Genomic DNA, 26,351 nt, shown 5'->3' on the forward strand with positions numbered 1-26,351 from the left:
ACGAAGCCGGTTTGTTGACTAACTGCCTTCCTTCGTCAACATGGCGCCGATGTTGGTCCCGCTGAAATGTGGGTTTCACTTTCAAAGACGAAAATTAGCCCTACTACTTCGACAGACGAGTTCGTATCACGTTTGGAGCAAAAGTGGCAGCCAAAATGGGACGGAGCATAAACGCCAAAGTACATATCTGGTAAGTGATACGTTGAATAGTTGGAAAGGACACAGTGTTTTTGGTGTGACAGTCACTACGCAAGGACAGAGATGTTAATTATTTCCAACTAGTTTCAGCGTTACCTAAGTTAGGTTAGAACAGCTGAGTTTGTTTGTTTGGTCTTTTTGTCTCATTTGCTTTCAAGCGCAGTCGCTGTCATGTAACTTAATGCTAGTTAACTAGCATGCTACGTAACGTTTTAGCTAACTAGATAGGTTATGTATGAGTTTGTTAGCTAGCTCAGCCACTCTCTCCTTCTAGGTTGTACAATGAAATAACGTCAGAAAAAACTTGTATTCTTCTTAGATTTATTAATATGTAAAGTTACAGAAGTCTGTGTGCTTAGCGATGAATGTTAACGCTTTATCAGCTTGTAGTGTCTATCAGTACCCCCCCCCCCCCCAGTCACGTGTTGCAAGTGCCGACTGACAGTAACGTCTCTTGGCGTTAGATAAGACCACTGTCTCTCCCACCATAAAACCTCCTTGCTCCCACCCCGTGAACCTGCTGATGTAATTGTCATCACGTGTGTTAGCAGCCGGTTTCTTATTATTTTTCTTTGTTTGTTTTTTAAATCGCTGGCATGTGTACTGTCAACTTGTCTTGTCCTAATCAGACTGTAATAGTAGAGGAACTAAGGCCCCTAAAAGTTGAGATACCCCTACCCGAGGTAGAACAAAGCACAGCCATGTTTTTTCATAACTTTAATATGTCTAGTTTTTGAAATGGATGGTTGTATAAAAATATTTTACTGCAAAATTAGTTTATTTGGTTGATGTTTGGATCCTCCCCAAAACCGAAAATAGTGAAAATTTAGGCTTCTCCAAAAGGGACAGCGTCTGCCTTATCACATATATCTCTGGAAATAATGATCAGAATGTCACCAAATTTGGACTGGATGTTCACAGACAGTTATTACATACAATAAAGCAACGAAACATAACTCTCGACTCAAAGCTACAGCTCGATGGGAGGTCTAGCTCGCTGGGCTGCTAGTCAACTTTACTTTTCTACTGTTTTTATCTGAAGTCATAGGTGATAAAGTCATAGTATACATCTATTTTAAATAGTATCAAACTGATGTTAGTTATATAAAGTTACTGTATTTTTGTTTACATTGGTAGATATTTGCCTAAAGATAAGCACCGTTTAAAGGTCACAGTTTACCCACGTTTTAATGTACCATTTCATCACCCCCGCTGTGTATGTAAACAAGGTGATCCCTATATTAATCAAAATGTAAGTGCTCATCTGGACCTAGTCCAGGCTGTCTGTCTTATAGACAATTGCAATTCACTTTGTATTGAATAATGTACTATTTATACACAGCAGGTGGTGTAGTTCTTAAAGTTCCAGAAATATGATATTGCACTATCTGGTTGGTCACTTTTTAAATTTCTGAACATTTTAACTGCAATATATAGTAAAGTCACAATGAATCAGCATTTTGAGAGCATCTTGCTTCCTTAGTGTGATGTATTTCCTGTTCAAACAGGATGTTGGGGCGGGACGTAACGCATTTTTGTTATGTTTTGGTATAAATTGTCAAATAGGTGTATGGTATATTATTAGAATCAGTTAAACAAGTGAAAATGTTTCATTTCAGTGTGACTGTAAGAAACAAGATAGTTTTGTCTTCTTGCCCTTTTCTTAGCTCAGCACTACAGCTATAACGCTCAACATAGGAATAACCTTTAAACTTTGACCTAAAGCATCTGAGCATTTGGTTGAACAAACACAATGAACAAAATATTTTGTGCTTGTTTTTTATTGCAATTGGATGTAGTTGGATTTGACTTAGCCTACACTTACTTTACCCCAAACCCGAGGATTATGAGTTTAAAACATGAGTGAGCAGAAATTAGAAATATCAGTAAAAAATAATCCATCTCATATGTTTCAGTTGTCTTCCACTCCACACCCAAGAACAGCAACATGGAGTGTCAACAGGAGCGAAAACAGTCGTCGGATTTTGGAGGCAGCAAAAGTAAGTATGGCAGAAAGACACTGCAAATGGTTCCTCAAGGAAAGGTCTCGCAAACCTCAGACTATGTCAGAAACACTTACAAACCAGTGTCGGTTATCAAAATCAAATATTAACACAAAATAATGACGTATATAACTAAATTCCTGTCCATCTAAAGTGGTCTTTACACAGCTGACCCCGCTAAAAATGCCATAGCAGAACCAGGATAGAAGGATGGGAGGGTGGGGGGGATCTGTGGGAACCACTGTATCTTATACAGCAATACAGGATGGTGTAAAGCCCTTTGAGACTTGATTGTGATAAAGGGCTACATAAAAAAACTAGACCAGACCAGCAATACATTTTATCTTGTGGATGATTATTGTGTGATTGTTTTAAAACTAGGCCGTTTATACGTCCGGTAGATTCAAGGTCTTTCGTTAATATCTGTAGTTTTGCTAGCTAAACTGCTTGAATTGAAACAAAGTCTCCATTAACCATTAGCTTTGATTTTTGCGGTTCTCCTGACTGCCACAGTTTCCCGCTGTTAGCCCAACGCTTGTTCTGGCACGAGATGGTGACTATGGCATTCGCACAGGCTTTCTACGGCTTTACTTTCCACAGAACAAATACCGGGTCAGGTCTAGCTTTTTTCCTGCTTTTAACCTAGGCCGTGATTTGGGTCAGAGCCGAGTTATTTTAACCACCCCCCTTTCCCCGGCTTGACATCTTTACGCAGAAATCAACCCTCGGTCAGATCCACCAATAACCTGGTATGAATAGAATGAGGCTGAGGAGTGCTGCTTTGCTTACCAGGTATCAAAGAATGTGCTCTTTGGAGTCAAGGTTTACATATCAGAGGGCAAAAGACAGAATTAAGCTCATTGTTTTTCGTTAAGAAGGAACACTTCTTTGTTGAAAAGGTTAAAAAGTCTGTAATATATTGGCTACACCAGTATAAATGCTCAAGTGTAAAGGCGGCTTTAGTGTGTTAACCATGTGTTAAGAATAAATGTATCATGGTAATTTGTCACCAGTTGTGTCTTTTTCTAAGCGTGTTGTTTTCACAGCATTTGCAGGTGACAGACAAACGAACATGTTGGCACGGAAATGCGGGAGGACGACTAAATGCAGATCCAAAAAATGTGGTGATTACTTTATCTTATCATATTCTTTGCTTGTTGTAACTTTTTAGGCTCTCAGTTTTTTTTGGGCTCAACTTTGGATAAGCTCATGAAACATAAGGACAAGACTGCATCAGAATAGCTGATGCAAGCTCAGGCAGATGTGAATACAGAAACTGCAGAGGGCAATTTTTTGTCAACACTTAATGAGTCTATGCGACATGATTTTTTTTGCACACTAAAATGGATGTAGATTGTACAAAAACCTTTTCCTTTTTTGTTATTCATTTGTTAACTATGATATGTAAAACAAGTCTCCAATGTAAATATGTTTAGTCTATCAACTTGCCAATCAATACATTTTTCCTATACATACAGTATAATGGAGTTTAACTATTAAAGACTACTCAAACTATTAAATAACTCTAATTACATCTGAGTAACAAAGTCACTAAATGTTAACAGTCATATTGTGAATATAAACAGAAATTGTAATTAAGATAGACCAATAGACTTCTGTTTTTTTGATACATTGACTGGAGCGCTCCACATGATACATGGACCTTCAGTAGTGTATCCAACGGTTAATGTTAATCCTGACTCTCTTGGTCGGTGTCAGTTATTGCCTGATTGCATTTGATTAAAAGCAGGTGTTGGGCACAATTTCACTTTAATTTGCTTGGTGGCGCTGCCATGCAGCAGCATCATAACATGGTGCCACCATATTGAGTGGATTAGAGGAATTACTGCATATTCTTCGGCCCTTGGAGAGTCCCTGTGGCAGGTGTGTGGTGGAGCGTGGGTAAACAGCCATGTTGGCACCAGTGGATTCTCAATCTCAGCTGGGATGACAGCCCAGGTGTCTCTTGGGACTTGTAGTGTCAGGCTGGATCCTCAGGTCCACCTGGAGATTCTGCTGTTGTTGCTGCTCCCAGACCTCCCAAGGGACTCCCCTTGACATTTGATGTTTCATGTGTATGCCCAAGGAGCCCTGCCTTGGCTACTGTGATTGTCACATTGAATGCAAAATGCAAAGTTAGCTGCCAATATTGGCAGACCGATATAGGTCCGAAAGTTCACGCTGTGGTAAATATTTTTCTGTTTTACCCATCTGACCTGTACTTACAAGACAGATTTTTTTGGACTCATGGATGAAGCAAAATGTGCTATGGTCTAAAGAGAGCCTTGGCTTTTGTTGTTTTCTTATCTACAGCTGAAGGAGGTGAATTCATCCACAATCCTGTCTGCAATGCTTTCCTACGTGTGGCCAAAGGACAGGCCAGACCTGCGGGCGCGTGTTGCCATCTCTCTGGGCCTGCTTGCTGGAGCCAAGGTAGGCTGAGAGACACTGCAATTGGCTTTAAAGAGGGTCTATTTATTATACTTGTTTGTTGTTGTTTGTGTTACTGTGGATGGATGCCAATTGCATCAATTATTGCAGCAATTATTTGAACACAATTGGCACTTAGACATAGGCACATAGGGCAAGTGCATCAGGGTTGAGGAGGCTTTGCTCTTGGCGCAAACAAACCTGTATGGAAACAACAAACAACTTTAAAGAAAAGGAAATTAGTAGTGGAACAAATTCATCACCTAAAGCAGTTTCCCGTTCTGTCAGGAACAAGATGAAAATGAACTTAACACATGAAGGAGAACAAATCAGAAATATTGGGAAATACGATCAGATATATGCCAGTGTCTTACCCAATGTCCAGCCTGAGGAGAACATCAGCAACCTAAGACCTGACCTGGCACTGTGATCCAACAACCAGCATGCTGTCTACTTTGTAGAGCTCACTGTGTCATGGGAAGATACAGTACATGTGGCAAACATATGAGAGGCAGAAACCTGGATAGACCAGGCTAGCAGCCAAGGCTGAAAAGCCAGGATATGCCAAGTGGAAGTTGGCTCCTATTGATTTCTAGCCACATCAACTTACAATTTATTCAGATAGTTATAGGGATTTATGAGTACAGCTTATATGAGGTCAAAAAGACAGCATCAAAAGCAAGTGACTAGTGATTCTAGCTTAAGAGAAGGATCCCAGTTGAGAAATATATCATATCATATATATATATATATATATATATATATATATATATATATATATATATATATATATATATATATATATATATATATATATATCATAAGTAAGGTAGATGCCTGAGTTTTATTACATGATGGTTGGGTAGTCGTACATTGTTCACAGCTGCTGGTAATTTTTTTTACATGGATAGTTAAATCTATTGTTTGCCAATACAATGCAGTTTATGGCCTGCTGAGTCCGCTGTTGCGACCCAGTATGGTCAACTTTCCCATTAACCTTTGGTGGCTTCTGAACTGCTTAACAGGCTGTTTCAAATCGGCAAGTTCAGTCATTTCATTAGCTTGTTGTTATTGTCGGCACAGTATGGGTTCTGAACTGCTGCACTGGCCATTCTGTCTAGAGGGGTCAGCCATCACGTAGCCTCAGATTGGTTTGTGAACTGCTTGGTTTAGCTTACTGACGTGAGATACAGTAGATGATGTTGATTTTGAAAATGACTTGTTGTGGGCTAAGTGTAAGCCTGTGTCTTGGTGCAGTGTAGTAGCAGTGTTGTAACAGAGACTGTGTTCTGATCAGTGCCAAGAGAACACATGGATAGGGCTGGTTTTGGGATGCCAGAACTAATTGGTGAGCCTCTTGGAGGTGTTACTGAAGTAATCTGACAAAATTTAGCCTATGTGATTGGAAATACCTACTTGATACCCCAAATGATTCACTGCACTGATGCCCTTTCCTCTGACATCCAAGCTCACATAGGTTATTGCACAGCCTAGACCCTGTGTAAAAGTAAGCTGAAACGGTATGCATTTTAAACAGATAACTTTTTTTTTTTTTTTTTAAACAATTGATTGCAAACATCAATCAGTGTGTGATGTATTTCCTCTTCCTTTGTTGATGGTCTCTAATTTACTCCCTGGAAAACAATCACAGATTCACAGCTCCTAGATAAGCATATCCTGCTGCCACTCAGCATGGCTCCCTCTAGTGTGTACCAAGGAGGAGAGAACACACATACACGCCAATCGTCTCCTCCTATTTTCCTGCTTGGCTGGAGTTAGCCTAGATTTCTTTGGTTTGTCTGTTTGAACTGAAACCACCAACTGTGTAGAGACAATTGTTAAATCAGCTGAATAATTATGCTGTTACAATGCATCACCCCTCTGCACTCCACATTATCAGTGACATTTTCATTTCATATCATTGATGATCTCCTTGTTTTTGTTGGTCTCAAATGAAGTGCTCTCTGTCTGGGATTGACCAGCAGCCTTGTCTCACCACCGGTCCGTGTACCTAAGTATCACACTGTAAGGATAGGCTAATTCCTGATAGCCTGAAGGCTCTCCTTCACTATACTTGACACAATATCTCTATTATGAGATGTCATATCTCCAGGTTAGGGCTGGGCGTTATGGTTGAAATCACTATCATGATAATCATAAGGATTTTTCTCTATCAATATATATCACGATATGGTGCATGTATGCAAAATCACGTTAAATAATCAAATTAATGTTCATCTCATTGAACCGAATGGTAATGTTAGGTGTGATGTCAAACAAAACAGAAATATTCAAATAATATTCCTACCATACCTAATTTTATGAGAGTTTTTAAGTAAAATTTGCTTGTCATCATCAATTTAGACAGCAGAAATGTGTCACGATATCAAAATATCTTCATATCATCACGATATGATTCCACTGAAAGACGATAAACGATAATATTGAATTATCGGCCAGTCCTACTCCAGGTACAGATTGACATGTTGTGTAGATAATCTCTGGTGTTGGTCGTAAATGGATAAAAGGCACACATCCAACCTTATCATGTATCATGTATGGCAGAATTGAGGACATGTTTTGGCCGGGTGATAATAGGCTCAGGCTATTTTTGTGTCATGTTCTGTTGTCTTGGTAGCAAAGTGGCTGATATTGTTTTGCCTTGAGGGACTCAGAGGACTTCTATTGTCTGAATATAATGCTCAAGGGTATGAAGCAAGAACCCTGGAGATGTAGCTTTTACAGTATAAATGGTGCACTATTAGGCGTCTTTACTTGAGCAGGATTGAAATGGATGTATTTTTTTTACCCTATTTAGTGCATAATTTTTTCACCAATTTTTTATCAAAAGTGTATCATGCTGAATTTGACAGAAGGAAAGGAACAAAAAGAGAAGTTAAAAAACAAAAAAAATATGATCTCCGCTGTGTTAGGGGTTGAGAGGTTCAAATGAAATGGGCCCCAAATGAAAATGCTTTGTGCTGCTGTGCTCTCTGGCTGTCCTAATGCGCTGCGGTCTGCCTAGCCTGAGTCACACAACTGTCCCTGTGCTTTTAATTAGCCCTAATAACCATCTCAATTCCATTAGCAGGAAGCATCAGCCACCTCACTAGCACCAGCACAGCCAGCCGAGGAGAAAACACACACACACACACACACACACACACACACACACAGCATCACATACATACATACAAATATACCCCTGAATGCACCTGAATACCTAACATTGGATTTACAGCCTAACAACAGTGGAAATCCACTTCTCTAAGCTTTTGGAGTGCACACACACAAAGGGCCCTACATAGGTAGACCGGCCCTATATAGGAGCAGTAAAACAGGACTGGGTTATTTTGAAATTGTGGCCTAAACGGGCTATTGAACCTATTTCCCCTCTTTTTTTTTCTCCTCCTCTCCGAATGCTTTCTCCTTCCCAGATGACCAATGTGATGGTGCCCTTCATGTTTAAGTATGCGGTGGACGAGCTCAACCAGATGTCGGGACACATGCTGAACCTGAGTGACGCGCCAAGCACTGTGGCTACCATGGCAACGGCCGTGCTGATTGGCTGTGAGTCCCAGACTTGTGTTCTGCTGGCAGGTGCCGAGCTCATCAGAGGGGACTGTGGGACTGCCTATTATCTACAGGCTGACCTTTCCCAACACATTCATATCAATGCCACTCCGCAACCTCCGTTTTCCATCCCATTATTTACATTATGTCCTTCCTTCTGCGTCTGAGTACATGTCTGTTAATCCAGACGGCCCTCTCGTGAGTGCTGATGAGGTTCCAGTATGTTACTTGTGTGCAGACAGAGTTGGATACATCTGTAAAGCAGTGGGGTGCAGTGGGAGTTTGTTAATGTCCTTTTAAATTACTGGGATGGTTATTAGTTTTAGATGTTTTTTTTTTTAATTTTATTTATGCTCTTGCCTTTTCTCTTCTCCTTGTCCAAGTGGGCCCTGTGAATGCAAAAGGGGTCAAGGGTTAGTTGTAGTGTGAATGTGAAGTTCCTTCCAGCTCCTTCCTTCCTTTCTTCCTTCCTTCTTTCTTTCCTTCCTTCCTTCCTGAGTATTTCCTCTGAGGAGCTGATGAAAAGAAAAGAAAAGAAAAAAAAATCAAATAAATATGAACCTGGCACTCGGTGCAAGTCACTCTGGGCTTGAGTGAGATCAGCTTGGATGCACTGTACACTTAGCCCTGTAGCTACTTATTTTAATGAGCCCACTTAGGTCCTGCACGCTAATGCTGCCTGTGGAATAATTGGAGCACAAGAACAGAACTCCAGACGGGGAGAATTAGGATGAGGAGTAAGAATGAAAGGGATGTTCTTAGAGAATGGAGTTGTGTTCTTTGTTCCCTATTTGCGATGCTTGTGGCCCGACACTTGGAGCCTGTGGTGGCGGGTGTAATTTGGCTGAAAAGGTTACTCAGTGTTCATCCTACCTTGTCAGATGTGGACACATTGTTCATTAGATGAGCATTCCTATTTAACGCCACATTACAGCCCATGAAGACCGGCAGACGGAGCTATTATTACCCTGCCTCTGGTTTCATCAGACAAGTCATGTATTCACACAACTCGGTAAAATCGCCACAGGAAGGCCACGTGTCATTCAAACACAGACTAATATTAATTTGTGACAGTCATGCAAGCCATCTGCTTGTATAACAGTTCATAATAACAAGTTTACTGGTTCAAAGAATTTATGTTCTTAGAGTTAGATCTAATTTGCATTACGTGGAGCAGAAACTAATGGAACTACTTTGGTTTTGCTGCTGATCAAGCGGCTTAATTTTAAAAGTCTCAAATTATCCAATAAAGAAAATAAAGTGAAGAGAGGCTGTTTTGCTTGCATCCATCCTCTCTGTCCAGATCAGTGAGAGAAGGGCTAGGCCTAGACAGCGGTGAAATTAAGCTTGCTCATTGACAAGTGTAGTCATTTCTTTCCCCGCCACTCTTATTAAAACCTCCTCCCCCTCTTCTGGTATTCTGCTCACACATGTAGCCCCTCCACACCACACACACACTCACACTCATATACATACACTCAAATGCCCTCCTTCCCTTCCCTCTGTCTGCAGTGTGCTAGCCTGCCATAGTAGCGAGGCTTCAGACAGCATTCTGCTCTGTAATTACAGAGTCTTGGGGAGGCTGCAGCTCTAGCACTGCAGGGCTTGCAGACCAGGGATGATGCGAAAGACCTGCCCTACTGCCTCTTACAAGCCTTCAATTAAGAGCGGTTGACTAGCCACAACCCTGGCTTGTCTCTACTCCCTTGATACTCTGTTACATCTTAAAGGACAGGAACCGTATGGGTCAGGTTCTTGCTTTGCTGCCTCATCCCCCTTAGAGCTACATAACTGTCTTTAGCTTTTAAGATGAGGATAGATTTAGTCACAGCTATTCTCACTTGATAGCACCCAGCCCTGCTGTTTGAACCTCTCTGCTTTTCACAGCAGATGTGCTAAACTCTCTCTCTCTCTCCTCTCCACGATCCCAGATGGTGTGTCACGGGCGTGTGCGGCCCTCTTCAATGAGATGAGGAACGCTGTGTTCGGCAAGGTGGCACAGAGCTCCATCCGCCGCATCGCCAAGAACGTCTTCCTCCACTTGCACAACCTGGACCTGGGCTTCCACCTCAGCCGCCAGACAGGAGCGCTGTCCAAGGCCATCGACCGTGGCACACGGGGCATCTCCTTCGTCCTCAGTGCACTTGTCTTCAATCTAGGACCCACGGTCTTCGAGATGAGCCTCGTCAGTGCCATCCTGGTGAGCAGAGTCCCAGGGTGAAGTCCAGAAGCACAGATACTGAAGATTGTAGTTGTTAGTCTCTAATCTGTAATGACTGGCTTGGCGGTTGGTATTTTGTAGCATACTACTAGAAACCTCTGACTTTCCTGGCTCTTGATTTGTTTTCTTGTCGCTGTTTTAGGTGAGTTGCTTCTTCAGATAAGTGTTTAATACAAGCAGGCTATTCTGTTACAGTCCCTCATGTCAGCTCAGGACCTTCCATCACCTTGGTGCTTTTCACAGCAGATTGTCTGGAAATGAGTTTGGGGATATTGTCTCATTTGCATTCTAAATGGAATATGAATTCCCATGAACTTTTGGTGGCAACATGGAGCCTATTAGTGTCAATGATGAATCCCAAAGCTTTGTATCCGCTTAATGTCCTCCTGTGGAGTATGCCCTGAACAGATGCCCCCCTCCTTGGCCGGCACTAAAAGAATGGCTCCTCTATAGTTTCATGTTATTATCCCACTCTGGACCATAATGTCAGCTTGTCTGTAATGAGGGCAGACTCCATTGCCCAAATAGCTAAAGCATTAGCACGATTAGTTCTTGTATTTTCCCCTCCATTTGTAACACTCAATTTCATAGTGGAATGGCCAAAAAGAGTGCATTCTTATAATACCTTGTGATGCCAGTATTGGAGCGCAGCAGTCAGATCTGGTTGCTTGACTTTTTACCACAAAGCTCTTGAGTCACAGTATACATAAAAGATGCTTTGTCTTGACCAGGCATTTCTCCTTCTCTACAGTATTACAAGTGCGGTGGACAGTTTGCGGCAGTGACCGTGGGGACCCTATCAGCATACACCGCTTTCACCATTCTAGTCACTCAGTGGAGGTAAAAACACTTCTGTCTGTAGTTCTGTGTAAGGACTGCCTCACCATTGATTGTTATATTAGTTCTCAATTCACCATGATTCACTCAGTTTCTCTCTGGCTCTCTGTGCTGTCAGTAACAATGTTTAGTCACAGACTGAACTACTTCAGGCTGTGCTTAAGTCTCTGCATGTCCATTTTGCACACAGGACTCGTTTCCGGATAGAGATGAACAAAGCTGACAATGAGGCAGGCAACGCAGCCATCGACTCCCTCCTCAACTATGAGACCGTTAAGGTGAGATCCTTCCCCTTTTACCCACCCCCACCCCCTTCTGTAACCTCCCTGCACACACACTCCTCCTCTGCAACTTGCTCCTCATCTTACCCAAAATTCCTCCCTCCCCCCTTCTTTCAGCTCCTCCTCCCTCATCACTCCTTCCCCCTCATCTCTCCCTTTCTAGTCTTTCTCCTCTCTCCATCTAAGCCAGGCACATTGATGTGAACAAATATTTACTCTCCTGTGATAATGTGTTTCATTAGCATGATTACCACTGTCAGAATTTGCCTTTTAATTAAATAAAAGTCCCTCTCTCCCTCTCTCTCTGTTTCTCTCTCTGTATGAAATGGTCCACTTTTTTTTCTAAATATAATTTCATTTGCTACAAACAATGAGACACTTATCACTGGACACTCAGGACTCATTTCCTGGTTTACTCAAAGACACAAGTTGTGTCTCAATTATAGTTTTGGACTGAAAATGTCTGTCATTGGCAGTTTAACTTTGAATAGAAATGTCTGATGAGGATCAGGATGGTTTGTGGGGGAACATGCTCTTACAGGCACCTGACTGTTGTGAGATGTGTGAATATAAACATTACCTTTATACTCTCCTCAGTGTCATGGTTAGCCTGCGTTTTTATCCTTTCCTGTTTTAAGCCTCTTTCTAGGTAACCTGGTTGTACACAGTACACATACAAACATAATCACCATCCAGCTTCGGATGCTTTGTTGGCTGTTCCAGATATATTTTGGTACCCGTGTTATTTTCTATGCTGTATTATTTTGCGTCCTGTTTTTCTTAACGTTTTGTTCTGTGTTATTTTGTGTCATCTGTGTCAATGCGGCTGGATTTAGCATCACTGTGAGCTGTGAGTGTGCATATGTAATTAGATCTCCGCCCACTCAGAAATCCGTTCCACTTTCACAAAGGGCTGGATGAGAACCTGAGCACGGTGCCTTGCACTGCTTCAGTCTGTCCTCCATGTGCTACTTTTCTCTCTCTTATTCCCTGCATTTCCCTATATGCAAATCAATGGCACGTCAGTAGCAGCAGCACCACTGCCGTTGGCTAGAGAAGCAAATCGCCCACTTAACAAGAGCAGAGAAACAATAGTGCAAACTAAACAAACAGCGCTATTAGGTAATAGGCAGCAGAGTTTAGGAGTGTTGTTGTTTTGATTGCGGTGTAGGTTGTGTACTGGCAGAGTTTAACTGGGATGTGCTTTTGGCTGATTCATGAGGCCTGATGTTGTTGTTGGGTTTTTTTTTTGGGGGGGGGGGTTGGTCCCACCCTCATCACTGGCAGCAGATTTTACTCAGGACGCATTTTCAGCTAGTCAAGGCATTTAGACTGAATATTAGATGAGGGGCAGGCTCTCCAGGCTCACACTCACCCTTGTTTTTCTTAACTAAATGAAAGCTGTAAGTCTAGATATCAGAATGAGTGAAGCTGTGCTTGTGTGGCACAATTCTTGTGACCCATCCCTACTCATCCAGAGGCTGAGTAAGTAATTCCTGTGTTGGATAGAGGCGACTCTGTGCTGATCCCTTGTTTGTTCAGCTTACCGATGGTGTTTAGGTCTTGTTTATCATTATATATCTTAGCCTAATGTTTTGCTTGTCTAAATGCCCATGTCTAGGGCCGGGTGATAATTCAATACTATTATTTATCCTCTTTCAGTGGAATCATATCATGATCATATGGTGATTTTGGGATATTGTGACGCACAATTCTTCTGTCTCAATAACGAGAACATTTTATTTAAAGAAAATGAAGTATGAAACATTTTAAGGAATATTATTTGTTTGACATCGCGCCTAACGTACCCATTCGCCATACCTTGCCTTTGCCATGATCACTCTCTTCTCCCATAGTTTCCTTTGCAGAGCAGACTCTGGATTTTGTGCTATCGCCCACCAGGTCCTTTTAGATCAGTGGTGAGGAGATGAAGATACGATACAGAGACATGAAAAAGAGCTTTAGAGGCCAACCGAGACCCAGACAACACTCAGACTGGTCACTGAGAACAAATGCAGCCTGGAGGCAGGCTGCTCTAAAGTGTCTGTCTGACACTACACTCTATGATTCCTTAACCTTTAACCTTAACCATATTCTGTGTCTCTCCGTTTTTCTCTCTCCGCTAACACTTCCCTTCCTGTTGTATGTCCTTCCCCTCTCTCTCTCGCCCCCTCCTCCCCTCTCTCCTCCCGCTGTTCATGTCTCCCTTCTCGGCTCTAGTACTTCAACAACGAGAAGTACGAAGCTGAAAAGTATGACGGATTCCTGAAGATCTACGAGTCATCCTCTCTGAAAACCACGTCTACGCTGGCCTTGCTCAACTTTGGCCAGAGTGTCATCTTTAGTGTCGGCCTCACTGGCATCATGGTGCTGGCCAGCAAGGGTATCATGGCAGGTGAGTGCAGGGGGGAGGCAGGCTGGAGTGGATCAGTGAGAGATAGATTCAGAAAATAGTTTAGTTTATTTACATATTGATATAACACAATATTCAGATGCAGAAAGAAGAGAAAACAAGTACAGACTCTGTACAGTCCCGTGGCAAATTTGTAGTTTTAGAAGCTAGTTAGCTAGCTAGCTTTCAGAATACATTGTAGAAGTGCAAGTATTGTACGTATCTCACGTCATATAATTCATGTCAGTCTGTGTTGTGAATTGTGATGTTGTGAAATTGTGAAATTTCCTCATGTTGAATAGTCAAAGACAGAGTAGACTGAGTAGTTCTTTATGAATTCCAGAAGAGGATTGTGGGAGTTGTGAGAAAATTTTCAGTTATGGTGTTAAGGTTAGAGCTAAGGTAAAAATTTCCTCAATAATAGAACTTTTACTTCCTTTTATTAAGTGCGTACTGCTTAACAAACAACATGATTTGTGGAAAAAGACTCTCTCAAGTGCTATAAACCATGATGAAGTTTGATATCGTCCAGGTATAGAAGTGTGAAGTTTCCCACCCTGGGCAGACTGACCTGAATTTGCGTCTTGATGCCGTGGCGACAGCACAGTGGGGAAACATAAAATTTTTTTCAGTTGAAATACAAAAAAAAAAACAATGTTATCGTCAAAAACATCTCAAAACAAAATCAAATGAACAAATGAGAATGACAAGCAAAGACGCAGCTCAACTGGATAGCAGAAACTAAATGAGCACAAAGCACAGCAAGGATAAAAAGGTGACATGAAAGGGAAATAAAATAGCCCTGATGCAGAAAATGAAATCATAGGGTTGGAGATGGATTCAAACTGTTTCATGCTTTGAATGCTTTCACAAGTTCACAGTAGAACTGGGTTGTGTGTTAGTTTTTATTTTTATTTTTTTTTAATCTTGTATCCCTAGATACTAAAGATATTGAATCAAGAAAGCTTGTTTAATTTCCACTCTGACAGAAGGTGTGTGGACTGTGATTTGTTTGTTGCTGTTGTGCAGGCTCTATGACAGTGGGAGACCTGGTGATGGTGAACGGCCTGCTCTTCCAGCTCTCCCTTCCTCTCAACTTCCTGGGCACAGTATACAGAGAGACCAGGCAGGCCCTAATAGACATGAACACCCTCTTTACCCTGCTCAGCGTAGACACCAAGATCAAGGTAACTTGTCAGCCTGACCGGCACTGCATTACTCTACATTCTAGCAGAGAAACTGAATCACAAAATGTGTGTTTTTTTTTTGTTTTTTTTTCAGTAACAAAATGAAAATGTAGGGCTGAGCTTTGACACAAAAGAATGTGAATTAAGTGTTCAATATACGAACCAAAAGCAAAAATAAAGTCAGAAACAAACCTACGTCTTTTATGGATGCACCTTCCGTCAGGTTTTGTGGGGCTGTATCCAAATGCAGATGATTTTTTTAAAAAATTTTTATTCATTTAAATTGTGATTGGCCGATCACTGATCTGATTTTCTACCAACAACAGTGCATCATGTATAATTGCACAGCAAGCATAAATAGTAAATCCCAATACAGCATTGTTTTCAACAGGTTGTACTTAATGGCTGCATGTGTAAATAAATACTAGCTTTTATCCAAACATAGTAATTATGTGTTAGTGTGTGCTTGATGATTCAGGTGCTTACTCATTTAATGCCACCTGTAGCACATGACATTACATACTGCAACAGGGTGATCTGTATCAGATATTGTGAAAATTGCCACAAGGGTGACATGCCTACGCTGCTAACGTTCTGCTAACTGATGCAAATTGGCTCGTACTTTTTACGACATGCATTTGACGACTTTCCTGGTCTGGCAGTGTTTGATCGGGCAGTTTGATCTGTTGATTTGTAGCAACTTTCCCAGAGGCTGAGGTCAGAAATTCATTAATGCTACAAAGGTGGAGTCTCGTCCCTATCCGCAGTTCGCATAAACCATTTTCTAGTTCTAGTGGGAGGAGGCGGGATGCAGCTGTGAATTCATCTGAAAAGCATGTACAAACATTAATGAATCCTATCTAAAACTAGATCCTTTTCTTCAGCTGTACTAAATATTTTTGCCAATACAATTTGGATTTTAAACATGTAGGCCTATAATGCACTATCAGTTGTATTTTTGAGTGAGACATTTCTCTGCAATTTTTTTTTCCTTTTTTTTTGTACAAGACCCGACAGCCCATCTTGCGTCACACGAGTACACTTAAGTGCAAATGTGTGCCTGCTGCTTAACAATACGAATGCCATTCCTGTCTCCAGCCTGTAATTACAGTAGGAGAAATGAATCTGTCCAGTTATTTTCACTCATCAGTAATGCTCCTCTCCATTGTGTTTCCCTGTGGGATGGCACTGCCCAGCAGCCCATTACTGCCTGAACACAGTCGTTCTTTTTTTTTTTTTTTTTATTCTTTCTTTTTTTTTTGGAACACATTGGCCTATTATGTAGATGTAAAATCATTCTAAACTCCCCCTCACTTATAACTGCTCCACAAAATTTTAATTTTATTTTGGTTCTGTTGTCTTTTTTCCATTTTGGGGTGTGTGAAATTAGCATCTGTTTATACTAATGGATTGCATGTTATCATCACTATTCACTGGCTGCGGTGGACTGCGGGTGATTATGTTGCTATTAGGTAGTATAGAAGCAGAACAGGCTTTTACTTTTGGAGGTAAGGGCACTGCTTTATTCACTGCTGACCTTGGCTCAAGCCCAGCACAATGGAAAACTCATTATGTACAGAAAGTTTTCACGACTATTGATCCCTGTACGACCATGAAGGACAGTCTGAAGAATGAGCCAGTCTTTTGAAATAACCTCTTAAAATCACTGCAAATGTATCTGCTTTCTACAGAGGGTGTGGGCTGTTTATTCCAGTACTGTCCCCAGTGTTTTTTACAAGGTGTTGGAGTGATGTTGCATCATACTGGGCCTAGACTGCCAGTGGCTCTTCTGTATCCGTCTCCTCTAACTCCACTCTGCTGGTTTGTTGTAGGAGAGGGATCTTGCCCCGGTACTAGCCGTCGCACCGCAGGATGCCACCATCCGCTTCGAGGACGTCTGCTTTGAATACCTGGAGGGCCAAAAAGTCTTGAACGGAGTGTCCTTCGACGTGCCTGCTGGGAAGAAGGTGGCTATAGTCGGCGGCAGCGGGTCTGGGTACGTATTGGGGAACTCGCCTTTGGTGGCAACGCAGACGCCTGTTGGCATACGTGCTATCAAAGCTCTAGCCCAGTATGTGTCATCTCATTTGTATGTGCAGCTTGTTTTATCACCTGGTAACATCAGTAGACAGTGGGGGTGCAGCCAACAGACAGGATGATGCTGACGATTGGTTCCACGTCTGGTTGCAGGAAGAGCACCATCGTGCGGTTGTTGTTCCGCTTCTACGAGCCCCAGCAGGGGAACATCTACATAGCGGGGCAGAACATCCGAGACGTCAGCCTTGACAGTCTGAGGAAGGCTGTTGGGGTCGTACCTCAGGTCTGACACACAACAGAAAATATAACAAGGAAAAAAAACTATATACAGAACATTAAGGAATTTCACCAATAAGATGGCAATTAGTTTATTTGTTTATTCTATGCTGGGACCTTCTTTACCATGAATGTCAAATGTGCATGTTTCCAGATTTCCATTTACATCTATCTATCCACATCTATCTATCTATCCAAAGGTAATTGTAATTCACTGAGATACTTGAAGTAATTATACACAACAAGGGGGCAGCATAGAACAGTGTAAAATTAGTAAGCACAACAGAATTAAAAATAAGCTGAATTCAGTTAAGCTTTCATTGCGGTAAGCTTACAATCTGATCTGAACAGATGGTACATGAACAGTATTTGTCATTTGCGTTCTTTCTCTTTCTCCCTCCTACCCTTCTCTTTTTTATCTGCAGTCCTCTTTTTCTGTCTCTGCTGCAGTAAAAATATTCTCTGAAGCCTCATTTTTGTCTCTTACTATGCTGTTGTCAGGATGCCGTTCTGTTCCACAATACCATCTTCTACAACCTCCAGTATGGGAACATCAACGCTACAGCAGAGGAGGTTTACCAGGTAGCACGTCTAGCAGGCATCCATGATGCCATCCTCAAGATGCCCCATGGCTATGACACCCAGGTTGGGGAGAGGGGCCTCAAGCTGTCAGGTATGCTGCACCACTAGAGCTATTGTTGTTAGTTTAAATATGCTTTTCGCTGCCGTACATTGGCTGCATTCCCCTGAGTGTCATATTGAATTGAAAACAAGGCAAACGAGGAAGTGATCTCAGTAAATGCCTGCTAAGAATTTTATTCCAAAATATCAATTCAAGTATTAAAATGACTGTAAATGTGACAGAAATAATTTTCAAGTATTAGAATTACTGTAAATATGACAGTTAGAAATAATTTTCATAACTATTATTATGAGCAACTGTCTTGTAAAGTCAGGAATAGTTAAACACATTAAGCAGGGTAAGTGCATTATATGACTTATTACTCACTCCAAAATTATTATTTTATGGCATGTGACAATCCAACCTTTATTTGTGAACATGAATACATGTTGATGAATGATTGTATTCCGTTTTTTTGCTGCATTGTTGGTGTTTTATTGTCATCTGCTGTTTGGCATATAGACATATATTCTTGCCAACATGTTGCCTGGCAGTAAAAGTGATCCTCATTTGATCTGAACTGATAACGCAAGACTGAGTAGTATTTGGCTGCTAGCATCACTCCATAAGTCATTTAGCCCACATAAACATACCACTGTGAGCACTTTCACTCAACATTCAAGACGCAATTACTGGCAGCACAATTTTCTTTATTTGGAGTGACTGAGTGAGTGAGAGAAAGGGTAAAATAAAGAGATGACTAACTTCTCATTAATTTCACTGCGGCTGTACGTGACAGCTGCCTGTGTGTGTGTGTGTGTGTGTGTGTGTGTGTGTGTGTGGGGGGGGGGGGGGGGGGGGGGGGGGGGGGGGGCAGTCAGGGCTGTGAGGCTCCTAACCTCATGTGCTGTTCTCCGCTGCTGGCAGTATTTATATCTGCTGAACACCAGTTGCTTTCAAGAGGCCACACACGGCTCACATGTAATAAAGGCAGAGTCGGACACAGTGGGAGAAATCTTTGTTCCCCGCTGATTTTTGTTCACAATTAAGTGAAAGTCTGTTTTTACCACTCCGAAGCCTCTAGTGTTTGCCCTCCATTTGAGGTAATTATCTTATGAGAAGGGTCAGAGAGGAACCTGCTGTATCCTCCTCACACACATAGCTTCAGGAATCCTTTTGTGAACCTTTTCGCCACGGCCGGTCTGTTGGTTTGTTTCAGGAGGAGAGAAGCAGCGTGTCGCCATCGCTCGGGCAGTACTGAAGAATCCACCTATCCTCCTGTATGACGAAGCAACATCCTCCCTTGATTCTATCACAGAAGAGGTTAGCATGATGGTGCATAAACACGTATTCACCGAAAGGCTCTGGCATGCATTACACACTGACAAACACCCTTTCTGTGCTGCACGTACAGGTTGACACCTCACTGTGCCTGCTTACACACTCAGCAATACAAACACCCACTCGGTCACCTGCTGTAGGTACACAATAATTCAGCTCACTCCTGCGTCATATCCCTGCTGTGGCATACACACCCGGCACACACCACCCCCATGTTCTCCCTTGCCACCTGCCACTGTTTTCCCCTACTTAATCTCCAGCTCAGTCTAAAGCCTACAGTCTTTGTAAATGTTAAACTTAATGAGAAAGTTCAGCATGCCCTCCCTGAACTTCGGGAAAGGAGTGGGGCATTAGTTGTAGTAGTTCACTATAATTAGTAGTTCATTTGCAAGATTTGAGATTTTCATATTGCTTCCTATTGCGATAGCTTTTATTTCATATTATCATATGTAAACACTGGAAAGAAGAACAATCACCTTCGTGAGCATATGAAGGTAGATGTTGCTGAGCAGCATTCTGTTGACTTAGCATTACCTTAAAGTTAATTTTTGGGAGTACATTTCATATATATCCTGTCACTCATTTTTTGCATCTCATTTTTGCCGACCACTGTAATTGCAAACCTGTGATATTACTTTATATTTTTCTTTGGTTTAGGCGACACTCTTGTAAAGCTTACCAGTCTGATAATATTGTTATTTGCCTGTGTGTGCTTCCAGAACATTCTGAGTTCAATGAAGGAGATGGTGAAGGACAGGACATCAGTGTTCATTGCCCACAGGCTTTCCACAATCGTAGATGCAGACGAGATTATAGTACTCAATCAGGTAAGAACTCCATTTACTTCTTTTATTTGATCTTGTACCATATAGGCTGGCTTCTTCTACCTCCAACCATGTTTTCTGATTAAATATTCCAGTTGTAATGGTAGTTTGATAAAAAAGCCAATTATACGCCGGTTCAGGTTTTTCCAGTGTAAACGTGCGCTGTGTTAATTACCAGTCCAATTAGATGATTGTGTACTGATGGGAACAATGATGACCTGCACACTGCGTGACCTTCAGTACACTCTAATAGCCAGGAACAGGAACTTAGCAAGTAGGCTCCATTTTTGCCACTTATTTATTTTCACTTACCTTTCTTCCACGTCCGTGATGAAAACACACTTTGTTTAGCTGTTCTCATTAAGTCCGACAACAGGACACTGTTGGTAGAAGTGAATGTATTATTTTCTCCATAAGGGCTCATTAAAGCAGTCAGACTCGACTGGCTGTTTTGGTCAGATGGCATGATGGAAGGACAGTCTTGTTTGTCTCAATGACTAATACTGTATGGGCCAGCTTCCCAGACACTGATGAGGCCTTATCCAGGGCTAAAAATGTCTTTCAATGGAGATTGCCGTTCAAGTGGTTATACAGGTTTTGGCCAAATCTGCCAAAGCCAGGCTTAAAGGTGCCATAGAGAGACAGATGGGGTTAAAATGGAAGACATGGAAAGAGTGAATCTTCTTTGCATTGTACATGAGAGAAACACCCATGACGCCAGCCCCACTCATTTAAAAGAATGACAGAAAAATGCTGGAGGACAGAACGGTTTATGCGTTACGATTGAAGACATCCGCGCAGAGTAAGGTCTGTTGAGATCTGGAAAGCAACAGTTAATGTGAAATGCAACACAGGTGAAGTGACATTATCCATCAGTGCCAGAGTCAGATGCGATAAAGTGAGAAGTGTTGGTTCCTTTGAACTGCAGAGAGCGAGCGTGTGCCGCTCTGCTCTGAGACGCCCATGTTTCCAGCGTCAGATGGCAGGGATCAGAGGGTCGTGGCGAGGAGGCATGTTTGCGTGTGATGTCGCCATGGCGTTCGCTGGTGTCATCAGCAGAGGACTGCCTGGGGGTGCTCATTAAAATAACGAGTGGAAGCAGTCACATGCTCATCTTGTGCGCGCTAAAGATGATGCCAACACCTCTGCATGCGCTCGTGGGAGGTGGGGGAAGGGGGTGCCTTTATTTGTGTTTGACTGTGTGGGAGGGATGTGTGTTTTTTGTGTGTGTGCATGTATGTGGATGTGTGTCTGTGTCTGTGTGTCCATGTTTTTGCGACGGGAAGGCAACAGTTGTTGGGGAGGCGGCAGGGATTCTAGGGGAGAGCTGACTCTCCGCAGAGAGTGTGTTCAGGGTTTTGTGGTCAGGAAGAGATGCTAACTGTAGGACTTGGTATTCATGGCCCGTTCCATTTTAACTCCATTTGTGTTGCAGCCATTTTTGTAAACTTGGGGTTCAGCTCGGCTGAGGCTAATTTCTCTTTATCTCCTCTATTCTCTTATCCTTGTCTTTCTCTCTTTCCTTTGTGGCAATGTGGGGGGTGAGTGGGGTCTTATGTTCTGTTGAAGAGGATGGAGAATTGATGTTGAAATTTTAAGTATGACTAACGTGTAATTGTTGCAGGGTTTTCTGTCTTTATATTTTTTTTATTCTTTATTTCTAGCTGGAATTGAGAGGTTTTTAAGTGTGGTTCAGATGGAAGGTCTTTCTGTGGAAAAGTGTATGCTTTTAAATGGTGATAATGAAGGCCTTTTGGAATTTGAATTCTCTCTTTCTCTACCAGGGTAAAGTGGCGGAGCGGGGAAGCCACCACGCCCTCCTCAGTATTCCGGGCAGCTTGTACGCAGACCTGTGGAACACCCAGAACAGCAAAATCCTCAGCAGCAACAGCAAGACGGAGCCGGTGGCCGAGCGCCTGTCCCCGAAGGAGGAGGAGAGGAGGAAACTGCAGGAGGAGATCCTCAACAGTGTCAAGGGCTGCGGAAACTGCTCCTGTTGAGAAGCTGCCACCTCCGTGTCCTTTTTCCTCTTCATCCCTCACAGATGGCCTGCACTGGAATCCCCGGCCTGTGGGGCGCTGGGAGTACGTCCCCACCACCCAGTCCCGTTCCAGCCAAGCCCCCCGCCCATGTGACTGCCCCTCCCACTCCTCCTTCGGATAAAGGCCATCGCTCGCCAAAGGAAAGAGGGGGAGCAGAACAGGGAGCAAGTGTGTTTACCACTGGCTGATATCCAGAGATGGTGCTTCTACGCCAGTTGCCTCAGCTGAAGCCAAGTATAGGAGACCTTGTATATCACATACGTGTGTGTGTGTAAAAGATCTGTTAGTCAACATGGTATTCGCCCCCCAGCCCCCTTTTGACATCAGGTTCATTGACATCCTTCATTGCATTGGAGACAGATGAGAGTACAAGTGTAATGAATGACATATATGCCTTGTTGTTGATATAAAACTTATGTTGATTGAGTTACTTTTTAAATTATTTTTCAATGTAATTTGAACCTGTAGTTAGCATTTTTTCTACTAAGGATGTGTACATAATACTATCATGATTGAAAAGCCTCGGATTAAAGATTGATGCACGTTACTTAATTGTTTTGAATAATGCCATTTTTCACAAATCAAGTATTTCAGTGTGGTTCAGTCATGATGCGCATTTACTCTTCTAATGTTCATGTCATGTTTTTCAATGCCCGGCATGTTCTAAAAAATATTGAATTTGGCAGATAAGCAGTAGATTCATCAAGCCTTTTCTAGATCCATCACAACGTGTGGATATTTGGATTTATAGTGATACAAATAGCCCCCAAGTGAATTAGCCGTATATGTTACAATCACATTCATGCAAGCGTAACCCTTAGAGAAGCAATGCCAAGAAATGGCGCTAATAAATCATGAATGGTTTCCGCCACAGTAAGAACCACATGAGGCAACAGCATGAAAGCATCCTTTGGGGACATTCTACAGTCATTATATCATTTAGCCTTGATATTACTGGGCTCTTCTAATGGTAAGTTATGATGTTTGGGGTTTTAACGCCATGTTAATTTTGCTAAGACAGCTTTATGAATTGTATGATCAGAATAGGCCTCTTCATGAAGGTTATGTGTAAATGTTGATATTTACAGACTGACAATATTTGTATATCCTCATTTTTTGAGGGCTTATTTTGCTGTCACATGCACATTTTTATTAGGAATCTCGCTGTGGGATTGTATCTGCAAATGAAGAGAATCATTAGTGGGGTATCTTGTACTGCACAAAATGTAAAAGCTCTTCCACAGCATTCTGGTCCATGTGGACTGTGTGAGTACACTGTAGACAGAATAATAAACATTGGCTTTTGTCTAAATAAAGATGAGTCAAAGGTTTCCAAATGTTGTTGTTCTGCTCTGTAAGGTTGACATTTTGGTTCATAATTACTGTACATCCGTAAATTCTGATTGTAAATACTAAATTCGGTTTTATTTTTTTAATAGCAATTTATGTTGCTTTCAAATACATATTATGTTTCCATATCCCGTATATATTATATAAGTGTATTCCTTGATTCACAGGGTGATAAGGTAGAAATTGAGTCTGCTGAAGCCATGAGAGCAGTCAAAGAAATCGTTGGTTTTAGATTTCATAGTAGACAGGTTTGTGAACAGTCTTTGGAAAAAATCCATTGAACATAAGTGGATAAGCTCTGTCATAGAGCAGGAGTCGAGCATTGTCGATGACATCCATTTATCTGCCAGGTTCAGGACTGCGACACCGAATGCACCCAAGGTTTTCATCTGTAATGTCAAACATTGGACCAGGGGCTCTGAAAGACATTAAACCATGGAGCCCCATTTGATGAGATTTTGTCCCAAGGAACACCATCTGAGAACATTTTTGTTGCCAGTGTGATTTTTTTTATATAAATGCCAAACTGTCTGTGCTATAGATGGAGGGATATGGGTGGGTACAGTGTGTACTTTGAACAAAATACTCATCATACATTCTCTCACTGGGCTCATTGTATAGTGGATAAAATGATATTGAAATTAACTGCTCCCCTTTTTGCCAGGGATGCCATGGATCCCCCTCAAGGACACCTGGGGGTCCCTGGCTCCTACTTTGGGACCAAATGCATTAGAACACACTTTTTGTAAGGCCTTTTGCAGGATTATAATTGAAACGGATAATAACAAAAGCATGCATATAAAGTGACAGACCGAGCCCTGCTGGGCCGCATAGTGTAGCCCCCACCACCTCCTGAGAAAGTCACACATTATAGATGAAAGTAGACTTTGATAGAGCTCTGCTTAAAAGGAAACCAACCAGATGATTACTGGTTGGATGGGGTCTCCTTTCATGCGTCAGATGTCCAGGCTGATGACTTGATGTTAATGGCGTCCTTCTAATCTAACCTAGGAAGAGATTATGAGCCTATTCATTAGCGACTCCCAACAATGTTCAGCTGCTGCCTCTAACAGGTTATTCGCTAATTATTCAGTGAACATAATTCACTATGATCCGCTCGGTTTCTGAGAGAGAGCATTGGATATTACACACAGCAGAATGTTCGCATTTTCCCTTCTTTGCTGAGGCTACAACAAGCCTTCTGTGTGTTGGTACGGTCAAGGACAGGGCACTCTTAAGTTTTGCACACAGACAGATTTTATTTTTCTTTTCTGGCTAGTTATGTTATACACCCTGACTGGCAAAATCAGTTGTTAAATGACCAAATTGTTTTGTATGGTGTGCATGTGATTAGTGCTGTTGTGAGCTGTTTGTCTGTGTTTCTTCAGGAGGTAATGAGCAAGCCATCTCCCTGTTTACTATGCAGCATAATGCAGCCGCAAAGGCAGGCAGGCACACAAAGGCCTCTAATAACATCCTTAATATGGACCGCAGCAGGAGAGTCAGCCCCTAATGCAAACCACGACCTTCAGATCTTACATCCTTAAAGGAGACTCACAAAGAATACGCTGCTGATTCGTCGATGGGATGATCTCTTCTTGTTGCACACACTGATGCGCTGTATCTATCCATACCACGCTATGTTATAGTCGTATTATTCTGCATGGTAATTCAGCAATGGATTTAATACGTAGAACCTGATCCTTTAAACATGCTCAAGGTGCTTTATTCATGGTCCCATGGAGCCTATTCAAAGTGGACAGGTGATAAGAGGGGTTCAGCCACACACATCAAATCCCCAATGAGCTTCCCATGGCCTGTTGATGAGGTCCGCAGCATTCTTTTTCATCATGATAACAGGCAGAATAGGCTGAGACCCAGGGCTCTCCCTCTGCACCAGACAGTCAGCTCACTCCCATCTCACTACAATGGAACTAGTATGTGGCCAAGGGCGTCTACGCCTTGATAAATATGCATCGATGCCTCAGAGAAGATGTAGTTATTTCCACCGTTTTGTGTGGGAGTGTAAATTTATGTGCGTAATCCCTGTGTACTATATCAATGCTTCTGGTCAAAATGGGAATGAATATTCACACATGCATGCACTCACACACACACACACACACCACTGATCCTTTAAAGTCAGGAAATGCAGATATGATGGTATTACAAACTCTAGACATGTACAGTATGTTGCAGATGATGCAACCTGAGCAGAGCCGGGACGATCCAGGCCACAGAACACTGGTCTAATGTGTGTTTGCCGCAGATAGAAAACTTATGAATATCTTATATCATGTCTTGTTACAACTTACAATGTGTTTCATGCACACAGGCAAAATGTATCTTTAATTTTTTAAGCAATGAAGGCAACTGAATCTTTTCAACATCTCACAAATCATGCTGAGCTGAGTAACAATGCATCGTTGTTGAAAATGAACGGGTCTGTGGGTTTTAAAAGTTATGTTCTTGCTTCAAAAACACCAAACAACACATATCTGTTCCTTTATTCTTTTTTACCCAAACTGTAATTTTCTGTAAGATGCTTCATGCAAAAGGCAACTTTGCACAGAGATAAAGAATGACACTTCTCACACTCTTACTGTATGCAGTTGGTAAGATGGGGCGCTATAATTAATCAAAGTTAGCACACCATTTACTTGATAGTCATGAAACATGCAGCTTAACTTGGTCTACAAACTTTTCACTTGGACATCAATGTTTTCCACATTACTGT

At 42.0% G+C, this 26,351-nt stretch overlaps 1 protein-coding gene across 2 annotated transcripts; it reads left to right on the forward strand.

Annotated features, from left to right (window-relative positions):
• The first annotated feature begins 18 nt into the window (after positions 1-18).
• Positions 19-23,580, forward strand: abcb7 (ATP-binding cassette, sub-family B (MDR/TAP), member 7). Of its 2 annotated transcripts, none has more exons than XM_071524730.1 (16): positions 19-255; positions 2,111-2,198; positions 3,248-3,325; positions 4,515-4,634; positions 8,069-8,201; positions 10,136-10,404; positions 11,177-11,265; positions 11,453-11,540; positions 13,764-13,938; positions 14,965-15,122; positions 16,955-17,118; positions 17,313-17,442; positions 17,937-18,108; positions 19,277-19,380; positions 20,118-20,225; positions 22,007-23,580. In XM_071524730.1, exons 1-16 carry the CDS (start codon positions 41-43, stop codon positions 22,220-22,222), a joined length of 2,307 nt encoding a protein of 768 aa, XP_071380831.1. In that variant the 5' UTR covers positions 19-40; the 3' UTR covers positions 22,223-23,580. The 2 variants fall into 2 exon arrangements, with proteins under 2 accessions (XP_071380831.1, XP_071380838.1); XM_071524737.1 differs by having other exon boundaries at positions 20-190; positions 2,115-2,198.
• Positions 23,581-26,351: the final 2,771 nt, after the last annotated feature.

Source organism: Centroberyx affinis, unplaced genomic scaffold (genome assembly GCF_046629955.1).
Source record: "Centroberyx affinis isolate AG114_WGS23_722 - 3 ecotype Tasmania unplaced genomic scaffold, CSIRO-AGI_Caff_v1 ptg000108l_1, whole genome shotgun sequence".
Classification (NCBI taxonomy): Eukaryota; Metazoa; Chordata; class Actinopteri; order Beryciformes; family Berycidae; genus Centroberyx; species Centroberyx affinis.